Source organism: Urocitellus parryii, chromosome 3 (genome assembly GCF_045843805.1).
Source record: "Urocitellus parryii isolate mUroPar1 chromosome 3, mUroPar1.hap1, whole genome shotgun sequence".
Classification (NCBI taxonomy): Eukaryota; Metazoa; Chordata; class Mammalia; order Rodentia; family Sciuridae; genus Urocitellus; species Urocitellus parryii.
Genome location: NC_135533.1, coordinates 22,881,942 through 22,897,460, shown reverse-complemented (window position 1 = coordinate 22,897,460; position 15,519 = coordinate 22,881,942). Strand labels below are relative to the sequence as shown.

General features: G+C 33.4%; 1 protein-coding gene across 2 annotated transcripts in view; it reads right to left on the bottom strand.

The window, feature by feature from the left end:
* The window catches only part of Tmem209 (transmembrane protein 209), a 33,638-nt gene that overhangs the window by 11,870 nt on the left and 6,249 nt on the right, over positions 1–15,519 (bottom strand). For both annotated transcript variants that reach the window (XM_026392796.2, XM_026392797.2), the window contains exons 6-10: positions 12,822–13,023; positions 6,686–6,861; positions 5,992–6,063; positions 4,912–5,008; positions 1,413–1,538 (exon numbers count right to left, since the gene is read on the bottom strand). In XM_026392796.2, the coding sequence (XP_026248581.1) occupies positions 1,413–1,538; positions 4,912–5,008; positions 5,992–6,063; positions 6,686–6,861; positions 12,822–13,023 (673 nt within the window). The remainder of the gene's footprint in view (positions 1–1,412; positions 1,539–4,911; positions 5,009–5,991; positions 6,064–6,685; positions 6,862–12,821; positions 13,024–15,519) is intronic.

Below are 15,519 nucleotides of genomic sequence, written 5' to 3'. Positions count from 1 at the left end.
TTCTATAGGGCAAACAATCTAGTCTTTCAACAAATACACTGCAAGGGGTTTGAGGGGAGAATGAATAGGAACCCTAAAGCCTAAAAGAAATTTTATTTGGGGATGGGGTTGTGGCTTAGCAGTAGAGCACTCACCTAGCACATGCATGGCCCTGAGTTTGATCCTCAGCACCATATCAAAATAAATAAAATAAAGGTATTGTGTCCAACCAACTACAACTAAAAAATAATATTACACAAAAAAGAAATTTTATTTGAACTTATACAGACTGGACAGTTCATGAAATAAAGGAAAAGTTAAAAATATTAGGTATGATAACTATGTTGTACTTAGGTGTAGCTGAGTGGTTTTTGGTTTTGTTTTTTAATTTTTATAATACTGGGGATTGAACCCAGGGGTACTTTACACTGAACTACACCCCCATCCCTTCTTATATTTTATTTTGAGATAGGATTTTGCTAATCAGTTGCCCAGGTTGGCCTTGAACTTGTGATCCTTCTGCCTTAGCTTCTGGAGTAACTGGGATTAAGGCTGTGTCACCATGCCTCCCTGAATGATGGTATTTTAAAGTCTTCATCTTTTAGAGATACATTAGGAAATATTTATAGATAACTGGTAAGGATATATAGAATTTGCTTTAAAGGCAAAAAGTAGGTGGGGGGATATGTATGGATGGGGTAAGGGTTGCCCAGAGATTTGTGGATGGTGTTAAGGCAGGGTGATATGTACAAAAGGGTTGTGCAGATTATTCTTCCTAGATTTGTATGATTGAAATCCTTCATATGTGAAAAAGTTCTTACAAAGTCATGAAAAATGCTTATTCCTGAACCCCAAATTCAAACGTAAGGGAAAGGGAAAACACTGCAACATTTTCAAATTAAGATTTATGATAAATATGAATAATAAAATACTATTTTTAATACTTATTTTAGGGATGAGAACATTTTACAAAGTTTATCCAAATTACAAAGAATTCATAAGAATACAACAGAAACATAAGGTAGCAAATATTAAATAGGAATGATAAAAATTAAGAAAGATAAAGGTTAGCATGTTGATATTATATAAAGAATGTTGTAATGGCACCCATTCTTGATATCTAAGAGTAGAAAATAAGTGAAATATTAACTTGACCCCATTTGGCTCATATTTAAGGTTCCGATTCAAAATAAAATTATTATTAACACATTCAAGGCTTTTATTTTGACAATTCTTAGCACATAAGATAAAGGATCCAAGAGTTTTTCAGGCATAAGCCTTCATTTAGCCTTAATTAAATATATATTTGAAACAAAAGACCATGGTTACACTTAATTTTTTCTAAAAAATGTTTCTCTTTATTTTTCTTCATTTATAAAATCCCAATGTCATGAAGAAGCTCTCATTTTTTTCCCATTCAAGTTAATAGTTACCTTTGATTCTCTCAAACAAGTATTCCTGATTTGGTGTTAGGTCTAGATACTGCACAATTGTATTCAGAGTTGGAATGAGAGGGGCTTTGACCAGGGCAGCCTGTTTCAAGCTGGTAATACTGGCCTCTGTTAAAAACAAAATACAGAGAACACAGATTATTCTTCAGGGGCTCTCAAAATGCTCTTCTTCATGTGTTCAAAACAGCTGATTCCTCACTACTTTCAGGTCTTCACACAAGTCAATAATGTCTTCTATGACATTCTATTGCAGATTTTGACTGTCCTCTGTAAACAATAACAACAGTAATATCCTCCTGTGTGGTTTTTCCTTTTTAGCACTAATCATTTTATTTTTATTGCCTGTCTCACCTAATAAAGAAAGTTTAAAGAGGGAAGGGATTTGGGCCGTTTTTTGGGCAATTGTATTCCCAATGCATATGAGTATCAATTACACAAGTACTCAAAAGATGTTGAAGGATAAATAAAAGCAATAATAATTTATCTTAATTTGTGTTATGCACTTTACCTACAATTTATCATTTCAGGCGAGAAGGCCTGGTTAAGAAACCCCCTGCCCCAGCAAAGAAGCAAACAAAATCCATTTTGACAAATCTATAAACAAGTAATATGTAGAAGATTTTCATGGTATACGTATAAATAGACACATGACAGCTTTCAAAATAAACTGCATTAGAAGTTGGCTGTTATGCCAGGATCAGCAGACTTTATGATAATCATTTCTCTTATATAATAAAAGACAACTAAGAAAAGAAATTAAAAAGCCAAAAAAATTCGAAAATGTCCCTTACTAGTAATACCTGATGTTGGGAAAAGGCATTCTTATATATATATAACACATAAACTGGTATATGCTTTTTGAAAGGAATACTCATTTTGTTAAACAACTCTAAAGAAATTATCTTAAGGAAATGATTTTAAATGTATACCAAAATTTAGGTAAAAGGAAATTCACTTCAGTATTACTAATAATAGTAAAACTCTCCTAAATTTTAGATAACAGAGATTTACTAAATACAATAGATAACAAATGTAAATAAGAAATACAGTCTAGCCATAAAAATAATGCTGGAGAATATTTAACAAAATGGAAAAATATGACAAAACAACATAATCTCTATTTAATTAATTAAAAATATGTTCATATGTATTATATACACATATTTCTCAGTTTCTAAATATGTACTTTTCACATTTCTTAAATCATAATACAAATTACAATTGTTATATACAGGTAATATAGTTCCTTCAAACATAATAATTGGTTGTGACATAAAAAAACAATTTTTTATTTTTTGTAGTTATAGATGGACAGAATGCCTTTACTTTGTTTATTTTTATGTGGTGCTGAGGATCGAACCCAGTGCCTCACACATGCTAGGCAAGTGCTCTGCCACTGAGCTACAGCCCCAGGTCCCATATATATCTTTTGTAGTTATCAACCAAAGTAATTTTATTTTTATTTTTTTAATTTTTTTTTTGAGAGAGGGAGAGAGAGAGAGGGAGAGAGAGAGAGAGAGAGAGAGAGAGAGAGAGAGAGAGAGAGAGAGAGAGAGAGATTTTTAATATTTATTTTTTAGTTTTCAGTGGACACAACATCTTTGTTTGTATGTGGTGCTGAGGATCGAACCCGGGCCGCCAGGCGAGCGTGCTACTGTTTGAGCCACATCTCCACCCCGTAATTTTATTTTTTAACAAGCCCATCACAGTAGTAACATATTGTGATACATATCTATCTTTATAACTCATAAAGAAAGCTCCAGCGGGGCCTGGAGGCAAATATCTGTAATCCTAGCAGCTTAGGAGGCTGAGACAGGAGAATGGCAAGTTCAAAGACAGCCTTAGCAACTTAGTGAGACTCTGAGCAACTCAGCAAGACCCTGTCTCTAAATAAAATATAAAAAAGAGCTGAGGATGTGGCTCAGTGGTTAAGCGCCCCTGGTTTAATCCCCAGTACCTCTGCCCACCCACCAAAATGGATTAAGCATAGATTCACTAACATTACCAAGACCAAGAAATTATTCATTCTGGCCTTGGAGCCAGAGAGGTCTGACCCCAAATCACTGCTCTGTGTGCTAGGTAATTTATTTAACCTCTCTGGGTCTCAGTAGCCTCATCCAGAAAATGGAGCAATACCAGCTTCCAAGCAATAAGAACATGTGTTAATTACATATGAAATATCTGGATACTGAATAAATACTTCAGGAATGCACATTTCTATTTTTAGTCCAAAGAATAAAGATTGAATAAAAGATGTTCAGTGTAAATGAGTGCTAATGCATAATCCTAAATATTATATTTCAAGGAGAAATTTAATCTATAGAAGGAGCTGGCTAAAATATTCATTTTTCATTTTGAAATCTAGTTGCTTAATGGTAAATAAGTGTAATATATATTTTTCAGGCAAATTATATCACAAAGTACCTTAGTTTGTTATCTATTTATTTATTTAGGTACTGGGAATTGGACCCACGGATGTTTTACCCCTGAGCTACATCCCCAGCCCTTTTTATTTTTTATTTTCAGACAGGATCTTTCTAAATTGCTGAGGCTGTCCTCAAACTTGTGATCCTCTTGACTAAGCCCTCTGAGTCACTGGGATTACAGGTGTGTGCTATAATACCCAGAGAGTTTTATTTTTTTTGGAACTGAGAATCAAACCCAGATGCTTTACCACTGAGCTACATTCCCAGTCACTTTTTATTTTGAGACAGTGTCTCACTAAATTGCTTAGGACCTTACTAAGTTGTTGAGGTTGGTCTTGAATTTGCCACCCTCCTGCCTTAGCCTTCCTAGCTGCTGGGATTACCAGTATGCACCACAGCACTCAGCCTACTTTTTAAGTAGTGACTTATGTCCACATAAACACTTGCACAGGGCTGTTCGCAACAGCGTTATTCATAGTAGGCAAAATGGAAACAATCCAAATACCTATCAACTAATGAATGAATAAATAAAATATAGAAGATGCATTTTGAATACCACTTGGCCACATGAAGAAATGAAGTACTGATAAATACAACCACATATATAAACATTGAGAACATAAGAACATATGTGAAAGAAACCAGTCACAAAGAACCACACATTGTATGACACCATTTAAATGAAATATCCCAAACAGGCCTACCCATAGACAGAAAATAGACTGATACTTGCAAAGGGCTGGAGAAAATGTACAAAATAGGGGTGACTGCTATTGGGGTGTAGAATTTCTTTTTTGGGTAATAAAATATTCTAAAATTGATAGTGGAGATAGTTGTATAACCCAAACTGCTGGACTGCACATTTAAAATGTGCTAACTATATGGTAGTCAAATTATATAAAGCTGTTACATTTTTAAAAAATCATATTATAGTAATTTAGTTTTCTTCACCTGAAGATAACAAAGGAAGTTTTTAATAGGCCATTATAAGAAGGTAGTTTCCACTTGGCTGATTTATTGAAAGTAAATGAAATGCTGAACTCTACTGCACATACCTCCTATTTGTAGCTCCGGACAACCCATTCTTCTCATCTGGGTGCTGACAGACTCAATCTCTTGTACAAGTGGCACCAATATTGTCTCATTGATCCACTAAGAAGAAATAAGGTATATATTTTTTATACATAATTCAAAAATATTTCTCCAATAATTATTTTCATTTTTACAAGCAAGAATTTTTTATTGGTTTGAATATTAACAGAACCATAAAGTACAGTGAAAAAGATTGAAAGTAGCTGCTACCTGAAGTCTAGAGTTAAATATGCAAATGGATGAGGTTGTGGCTCAGTGGGAGAGTGCTCGCCTAGCATGTGCAAGGCCCTGGGTTCGATCCTCAGCACCACATAAAAATAAATCCATAAAATAAAGGTATTGTGCCCAACTGCAACTAAAAAATAAATATTTAAAAAAAATTATAGTAAGTGAATAAAAACTGAGTACAAGTTATTTTGATATAGTTCTCGAAGATGGAGAGAAGCTGGATGATTGTTTAAAGATGCAGCAGCCGCCGCCACTACTTTAAAATATAGTAAAGCTACCTGTAGTGAAGGAGGGGTTAAGGCACCCATAGAACCTGGAACATACAAGTGCTACAGAGAGTGGGGCAAAAGGACAGGGTTGAAAACAGAAACTAATCCCCTCTGGATATAGGAGAATTGACCTACAGGCCAAAGATTAGAGGGCTCTTCTGTACAGAAATCAATGAAATTATATATTCTGAAGTATCTTCAAGGATATGTCATCTAAATGTTAAATTTTCTGAGGACAAGGTTCCTCTTAATTGTTTCCCTCACAATTCTAGGTACATAATAGAATGACAGAAAAGTTTTCTGGAAAATACAACTGAAAAATTGGAAAAGGAAAGAGGATCCTCATGGTTAAATATACTATTTATCTTCTCTAAATGCACTGATGAAAACCAACAGCATAAGGTGAACGTCATATTTATTCTTATGTATGTACCATTCATATTATACTTTTAATAACAATTAATGTTAACATTCTAATAATTGACTCTGATAGACACTTTGCATATGAAGAGACAAATATGTCCTAACAGTAATGTCAGAACTTACATTTCTAAACTTAGCTGTCCAAGAATCCATGTGATCAAGAAGTTGTCTATTCATAGTCACTCTTGCCCAAACCTATTAAACATATGTTTAAGATAAACAGTGAGGAAAAATCTTGCCAAAAATCATTCTTCTTTCCTGCACCTTCAAAAATATTTGAAGTTTGAAAAAAACTTCCAAAACATCAATATTCATTTAATTAATATTCCATAATTTAAAACTTATTCTCTCATGGCTATTATTCACACACAAATATATCTTTTAAAGTTCCTTATGTTGGTAAGTTTAAAGAACACTTTTCTTGCTTTTAAGAACAAAATAAAAATCCCATGTTTGGTACTAAACTGATAAAGTTACAGAACGCCAAATGTTCTAATTCAAATGTATTTTGAAACCAAGAGTCTGGTATATGTTAAGTACAATTAGATACCTGAGAGGCTTTCTATAATGTAAGTAAAAAAAAATTTTAGGCAGAGCCTTAATGTCAACTATGTGTCATGAAGAGTAAAAATGTACAACATAATTTAGTTTTTGGTACACAAAGTAAAACAGGAGCCTTTCCACTGTTTAATGAGTGCCAGATTTATAGTTCTATCTAGCAAAAGTGGAGATTATAAAAAAAAAAAACGATCCAGGAGTAGACAACTTTCTAGCGATCTGGAAATCATAAATATTGTCATTTTAATTTTCCATTTACCTCTTCTGCAGCTTGTTTAGAACTGAGATCAGCTTCATCTTTGTTAGCACATGGGGCCTGAGACCTACAGGCAAGTTGATACTGAAATTTCTTTAAAGTTTGTGCATAATCCCCCATAGAACGACTATAGTTCCAGAAAGTAGGACTAGTAGAAGGAGACGTAGAATCTGGGCTTCCTACAATAAGAAATTGAAATAATTTAAGTCTGTTGTAATTTTTACATCTGATTGTTATCCTCAAACACTGGGCAGTCATATAGCTAGGTAATGACAAAGAATTAGAAGACAGACCCTCATAAAGCATTTCTTCTTCCCTGCTCCCCAACATTATCTTCTCTTTAGAGAGCATGCATTTCTTATGTTAAAAATTAAAAAGAACATTTTCTGAGCATTATCAACTTAAGAACCATAATAATTATAAGTGATTGGAAATGTTTATATTTGTTGTAAAATTAAGCTTGTTTCATTCTGTAAGACTTTTAAATGATTCAGTGAGAAACAAATTTCTCCAGCAAATAAACAGGTTAAACAAGTTTTTCACCTGATTTTTAGAAGCCCCTGCTAAATGGAATGACTACAACCTCCTATTAATAGACTACTCTCTGAGCTATGGGCTAAACTTACTCATCCCTGCACTGTGTTTTATTTACTAGCCTATTTTACTTACCATTCCTGTGTTGATTAAAAGACTATCTGCAGATTACACTTCTATATTTATAACAAAATTTATAAATTTACTTTTAGGAAGTGTCAAAAAATTTACGTTTAGGGGCTGGGGTTGTGGCTCAGTGATAGAGCACTTACCTTCACACATGAGCCACTGGGTTCGATCCTCAGCACCACATAAAAATAAATAAATAAAATAAAGATATTGTGCCCATCTACAACTAAAAAAATATTTTAAAAAATCTACATTTAGGGGCTGGGGATGTGGCTCAAGCGGTAGCGCGCTCGCCTCGCATGCGTGCGGCCCGGGTTCAATCCCCAGCACCACATACAAAAAACGAAGATGTTGTGTCTGCCGAGAACTAAGAAAAGTAAATAAATGTTTAAAAAAAAAAAAAATCTACATTTAGGAATCTACTCCTTCAGAGGCTTAATTATACAGAGTACTCATCACACTTGAGAGTTATAATCAGTCTGATTTCTCAAAGAGAATCTGAGTTCCCTGAGGGCAGGGAGTATTTTTTCTACTAGCACCTAACACAGTGACTGAATAAATAAACAAGTTTCCAGTGACAAATATACTAGGGCTTTTTTTTTTTAGTTCCACAGATATCAGTAACATCAACTAAGAATTTATACTCACACATAAAAATCACAAATAGAAACTTTTTTTTTTTGCCTTAAAAAAGTTTTAAGATGAGTGACTACAAAACGTTAAAATTGGTTTTCCTGTGATGTTTATACACACAAATGATGAGAAATCATGAAAGAGAAATGGGGCAACATTTCAATTCACCTTAAGGGCTGGCCAGTTTTGTGCCATGATGAATGTAGTGTTTCATGATGGCATAAAAATTTAGTTATGTGAAGAAATATCATACTTCACGTGTAACTCATTTCCAAGTAGGAAATAGAATAGGAAGGTAAGAAATATGGTCATGATGCAGCATAAAAGGTTATCCTGTTTTGATTAATCATTTTGAATATTAACTTTAAAAAAATGATAATCAAGCTTTCTGTGAAAAACGTGAACTTGAAGGGCTAGGGATGTAATTCATGGTTAAGCACTTGCCCAGCATGGGTAAGATCCTGGCCTCAATCCCCAATACCACACAAATATATACATACACATCTGAATTTCCATCTAGCCTTTTATTAGGCAAAGCACTAATAAAACTACTGAAAAATAAGGTTTTTCTTACCAAAACAAACAAAAACCACACAAATCACTAGGGAACAAGCCTCCAAGCAAAATAGGCAAAAAGACAAAAGTGTCAGTAGTTAACTTCCAAGAACTTTTGAAATAGAGAAACTAAAATCAAGACACTCTATAAAAATCAGACATATTTGAAAAGAACCAAATAAGACTAAAAAATGAAAAACAAAACAAAAACACACCCAACTAAACTTTAAAAATTTTATGACACACGCCTATAATCCCAGGAGGGAGGCTGAGGCAGGAGGACCTCCAGCCCAAAGTTAGTCTCAGGAACTTAGTGAGACCTTGTCTCAAACAAAAAATAAAAAGGGCTAGGGATGTGGCTCAGTAGTTAAGTGCCCCTAGATTCAATCTCCAGTATATTAAAAAAAAAAAAAAAAAAGATTCAATGAGTTAAAAAACACACAACCAAAGTAACTAAAATAAGTAAAGTAAGCTCAGAGGCAAAACAGAGTTGTTCTTTAGAGAATGCCAAACTAGTCAACATAAAAGAAAGGAAAATACAGAAATTCTAGTATTTCATTTTGCAACCATCATTGTATTAACCCACTAAGGCAAGCTACAGTCACTAGATGAACAGGAGATAAAAGGATCCAATTTTATATTACCAAGGAAGGGACAAAATGCTATCTTGTATTTTCTGATGGGAAACACTGAAGACATGTCACCACCTAAACTGAATGCCTACCAGAAAATATTTAACCTGAATCTAACAATGAGAAAATGATTATACAAACCCAAATTTGCAAAACAACAGCACGACCTCTTCAAAATACTAATGTCATAGAAGACAAACATATAATTCCAAAGCAAACATGCAAATTTCTAGATTAAAGAAGACAAAAGGGCCAGGCATAGTGGTGCATGCCTGTAATACGAGGGACTGAGGAAGCTGAGGCAGGAGGATTACACGTTTTAAAGTAACTTAGTGAGAACTGTCTCAAAATTTTTTTTTAAAAAAAGGGGACTGGGGATGTGGCTCAGTGGTTAAGCCCCTCTGGTTTCAATCTGTGTACCAAAAAAAAAAAAAAAGGACAAAAGGAACATGATAACTAAATGTAATGTGATCCTTCGTCAGTAAAGAAAAAGTTACAAAAGTTATTATTAAGATAACTGGATTAATGTGTCTATGAGTAAAGAAGTATTTCAAGAAAGATAATCATATTGTAGTTATAAAGGAAAATATCCATGTTCTTAGAAGATGCATGTGATATATTCAAGAATGAAGTGGCAGGGGGCTCACAACTTTTTTTTCAAATGCTTTAGCAGAAAAGTATATGTGTGTGGGCACATGAGTGAGAGACACTGAGCACCTAGTTTCTCACTAATGGAGAAAGGAGTTATGGATAGGGAAAGGGAGGGACTAGGAGAAACCCTTTGTAGGTGAATTGGAATTAAGGTATAAATATAAGCTATTTTCTAGCTGTATGTTCTAAGAACCTAGAGTACTGATACTCAGTAACAATAGTGGTCACACCAAGAACCTAGCTATTCACCTCTAAATATCATTCTTCACTAAAGAAATTTGGACTTCTGAGGTAAAGAGAATAATTCCAGAATTAGCCAGGGAAAGTAAAGGATGAGTCTGGAATATTTTGTGATACTAGAAACTATCAGAGGGGAAAAAGTACTCAAAGAATGCCATGTCAAAAGATACATAAATGCAGGGCTGGGGATGTGGCTCAAGTGGTAACGTGCTCGCCTGGCAAGCACGGGGCGCCGGGTTCGATCCTCAGCACCACATAAAAATAAATAAATAAATAAATAAAGATGTTGTGTCCACCGAAAGCTAAAAAGTAAATATTAAAAAAAAAAAAAGATACATAAATGGGCTGTGGCTGTGGCTCAGTGGTACAGCACTTACCTAGCATGTGTGAGGCACCAGGTTTGATCCTCAGCACCATGTTAAAAATAAACAAATAAATAAAATAAGGTATTTAAGAAAAAAAAAAATAATACAGAAACTAGTTTAAGAGGACCTCACTAGCCAACCTGGGACAATGCAACTATCAAAATAAATGACCTAATTGATGAGAATAAAAAGCATTATCTTTTCTTTTGAAGTAAAATGCTATTTAGTAACTAAAATGACACAAATAAATTTAAAGGTCATAACATAATAGTGTGACTGTACTTACTATCACTGAATTGCACACTTAAAATGGTTAAGTTATGTAAATTTTATCACAGTAAAAAACATGAGAGAGATGGAATAATGCCATCAGAAAGTCTCTGTAACATTTAACATAGTAATAATTCATTTAGAAAAGAATATTTAAAGTATAGGTATAGATCTAGATATACCAGGAAAATATTAACCAAAAAAATTAATGTTAATTTGTTAATATCAGACAAAACAGATTTTAAGGCAAAGATAAAAATAAAAGACACAATTCACCAGAAAATTAACTGTTCTGAATTTATAGGTACTTAATATAATCTCATACATTTAGCAACCTGACAGAATTATGAATATTTTTATTGAAGAAAATCAGTGGGAGGTTTTGATATACTTTCTTAACAAATGATAGATCAAGCAGAAAAAAACATTGTAAGATAAAGAGTTTTAAGAATATTATCAAGGGCTGGAGATGTGGCTCAGCGGTAGCGCGCTTGCCTGGCATGCGTGCGGCCCGGGTTCGATCCTCAGCACCACATACCAACAAAGATGTTGTGTCCGCCGAGAACTAAAAAATAAATATTAAAATTTCTCTCTCTCTGTCTCTCCTCTCTCACTCTCTCTTTAAAAAAAAAAAAAGAAAGAATATTATCAAGAACCTTAACCAATAAACACATATAGGGACCAAAATTAAGAGATTATGCATTCTTTTGAATACACCCAAAAACCATTTACAAAAAATGGCCAAGCTACCACATAGCAACCTAAAAGCAAGTCTAAAAGAAAGAGGAAAAGAAAGAAAAAAAGAAAACTCCCAGACATTAATAGATATAGATCAGAATCTCTAGTCACACAGTACAATTAACTTAGGGGGAAATGAAGATACTCAGGCCTCTTCAGGCTTGAAAATTAAAAGTGACACCAATAACACTTACAAACAACAATAGCACTTCTAAATAAACTTCTACGGGTTGAGGAAAAAAATAAAATGAAGTCTGAAAATCACAAACATGTGTAGAGGTTGTTTTGTGTTATACCCTATATCATTTTCAGTAGACTTGAAATACCTCAAAATCTAAAGATGAAAAAAGCATGTATCAAAAGTAATAAGATAATATTGATTTGTTTCTTTGACATTTGTGGCATTCTCAGGCAGAATTAAATTAAAACTCCCTAGAGAGATTTCAAGCGACACAAAGAGCCATGGTCCAATAACTTGGCTTCCTCACCATGGCTGCGCTTTAGCACCTAATGTGCTTTCTGTGAAAGTTCCTGAGGGGGAAAAATCATTACTCAGTTCAATAATCTAATTTGGTTTCAAATAATTGACTTTGTAATAATCAAATCCTCTACAAATAGATTAAGATTTGCTAACTTTCCTTTCCTAGGTAAACTACATAGGCTTTAAGAAAATACTAAAAGACAAATTTTTAAACGTTCTGAAAAATAGTAGCATTTTTAGGGTAAATACATACTTCTTCCTCAATCTGCCCTGTCACATCAGTATTCCAAAGGATTACCTCAAAGGAGACAAATATTATTTGAATAAACTTTGCCATGCACTGCTTCAAAACATTATTTTATAGCCTCAACTTTTAATTTTTTTTTTTTCCAGTACTGGGGTTTAAACTCAGGACCTTGCACAAGCTAGTCAAGCTCTCTATTGCTAAGCTACACCCTCAGTGTCCCCCACCCCAGGATCTTTTGTTTTGTTTTAATTTTGAGATAAGTTCTAAGATGCCCAGGCTGGCCTCAAACTTATGAGTCTCCCGCCTCAGCCTCCTGGGAATTCGGATTATAGGTGTGTTCCAATAAACCCTAGCCTAGCCCCGGCTTGAAATAGAAATTTTAACTTGCATTATACAAAAGGCTTTTAACCTTACTGTAGATAAAGGGCTCAAGGCATCTCAAGCTATTGTATTTTAACTTCTTAAAATTTGATGGGTGCTAATTCCAAATGCATAAAATTATTACATATAAAGCAATACAAAATGTGTCTGTCTCTTAAACTACATAAATTATATTAGCAAAAGAGACAAAAATACATAGAGGTATCAAAATAATGAAAACAATACATTAAGGATTATGTACAATGACAACAAAAAATATTTGCATTAGAAATAAATTGTGTACCCAGCTTAACTCTATGCTGCTTCTCTTCTTCACTTCTAAGAAAAGTGTCCAAAGTCCGCAGGTCTGTCATGTAGTCCTCTTTGTCAGTAGGTGAGTTATAGACAGTGGGTGAAGAACGGTATCGAGATCTCAAGCCGCTGCTCTCCACTGGGCCAACAGTGGTAGGGTACGGAGAAGAAGGAGAAGGACTAAAGCCTGCCAACTATACAAAAAAAAAAAAAAAAACTTTAGTTTATTTTTCCTTAACTGAAATTTATTTTTGTTGTTATTTCTTTTTTATTTATTTATACTGTGGTTTTAACCTAGGGGTTCTTTATCAGTGAGCTATATCCCAATCCCTTTTGGTTTTCCACAGGGTCTCCACAAAGTTGCCAAGGTTGGCCTTATAGACTCCCAAGTTACTGAGTTATAGGCATGCACCACAATACATGGCTTATTTTTAACTTAAAAAATAACACACCTATTCAATGGTCAAATTCTAGAACATTCACAACACCAAATGCTGGTGAGGTTGTAGAACAATAGGGACTCTCATTCATTGCTGATGGGAATGTAAAATGGTATAGTCACTTTGCAACAGTTGGGTGGTTTCTTACAAAAGTTAAACATCCTCTTACCAAACCATCTAGTAATTGTACTCTTTCGTATTTACACAAAACTTATGTCCATACAAAAAACCTGCATATGGATGTTCATAGCAGCTTTATTCATAATTGCCAAAATTTGGAATCAACCAAGATGTCTTTCAGAAGGTAAATGAGTATGTTACTCAAGAAACAAGCTATCAGGTTATGAAGATATGGAGGAACCTTAAATGCATATTCCTAAGTGAAAGAAGCCAATCTGAAAGGCTACATACGTGTAATTTCAAATATATAACATTCCAGAAAAGGCAAAAATATGGAGGAAATAAAAAGATCAGTGGTTATAAGAAATCTGGAGGGAAAGAGGGATGAATTAAGTGGACTACAGGGGACTTTCTTCTGTATGATGCTATACTGGTGGATATATATGTTATTATGTATTTGTCCAAACCCATAGAATGTGTCAATTAATGTAGGGTCCTCAATTGTAATAAACATGCCACTCTGATATTGGTGAGGGGTATTTTTACAAGAGGAGTTATGGGACATCTCTGTACCTTCCTACCAATTTTGCTGCAAACACAAACTTAAAAAAGTAATAGGTATTTCAAAAAGTTTAATGAAGAAAATAGGTAATATCTATAACCTCACTATCCAGAAATAATTTAATCCTTTCTCATGTTTCTTTTCTATTTTGAAATCTTTAAAATGTACATAGCTATTTCAATGTATTTGTATTTACATAATTAAGACAATACTATTTGGCTTTATATACTTTCTAAAAAAGTTACCCAAGTGTTTCCTGTATCTCTTAAAAATATTATTTTTATTACCATATATTTTAATACACAAATATAACAATTTATTATTATATGTTTATTCTGTATATTTGGATTGTCTGCAAGTTTTGGCTATTGTAAATAGTGTTAATATTGAACACTGTTATACATACATCTTTGCTTGAATTTGTGATCATTTTCTTTAGGATAGATTTCTGAAACTAAATTTATTTGGCTAAAGAATATGAACTTTTTAAAATACATATTCCCACCTATTAAATGAAATGTTACCCTAAATCATGTTCCTATCAGAAAATAATAGATAGGAATACCATATAACTATATGTCCATTAGAAGTACTACTTTAGTTTACTTGATATATAAGAATATTTTGTTATAAATGTACATTTAATTATCATTTCCTTATCCTCACAAAATTAAACACTATAAATACAATTACTGGTCACCTATATTACCTGTTAACTGTTTGCTTAAGTATTGACAATTTTTTCTATTGCATTTCATGATCAATTCGTATTAGTTTATAATAAATTTATTACAGGTCTTATAATTAGTTAATGCTGTTCAAAAATAAAAGTGTTAATCCTCTTTCACACTGATATCTCTTTTTTTAAGTTAACATATCAATTCCTTTTATATACTATGATTATATCTGGGGTACTATTTTTCTTTTTTTAGATATATATGACAGTCAAGTGTATTTTGACATATTATACATACATGTAGTATAACTTCCCATTCTTAAGGTTGTACCTGATGTGGAGTTACACTGGTCACTTATTCACATATGAACACAGGAAAGTTATATCTGATTCATTCTACTATCTTTCCTATTCCTATCCCCCATCCCTTCCCTTCATTCCCTTTTGTCTAATCCAATGAACTTCTATTCTATCCCCCTTCACCCAATTTATTGGGTACTGTTGTATTTAATTGGTCTATTTTTTGGTATTTTACTTAAAAAAGTAAAACAGATGTTATAGCTTTAATATCTATAGGGATATACCCTAACTCTTAGTAAAAACTTTCCTGGCTTCCAGAGGAGCAGAGTAACACATGCCTACAATCCTTGTGACTCAGTAGGACTGCAAATTCCAGGCCAGCTTTAGCAACTGAGACCCTCAATCACTTATGGAGACCCTGTCTTAAAATAAAAGTAAAAAAATAAAAGGTACACAGATATAGCTAAGGGGTGAAGCACTGAGTTCCATCCCCAATACAAAATTAAAAAAAAAAAAAAAACCAAACAAACAAACTCTTTCCTGGCATTTCCCCCCCTCTATTAATGTTCTCTATTCATTTAGCATCTTTTAT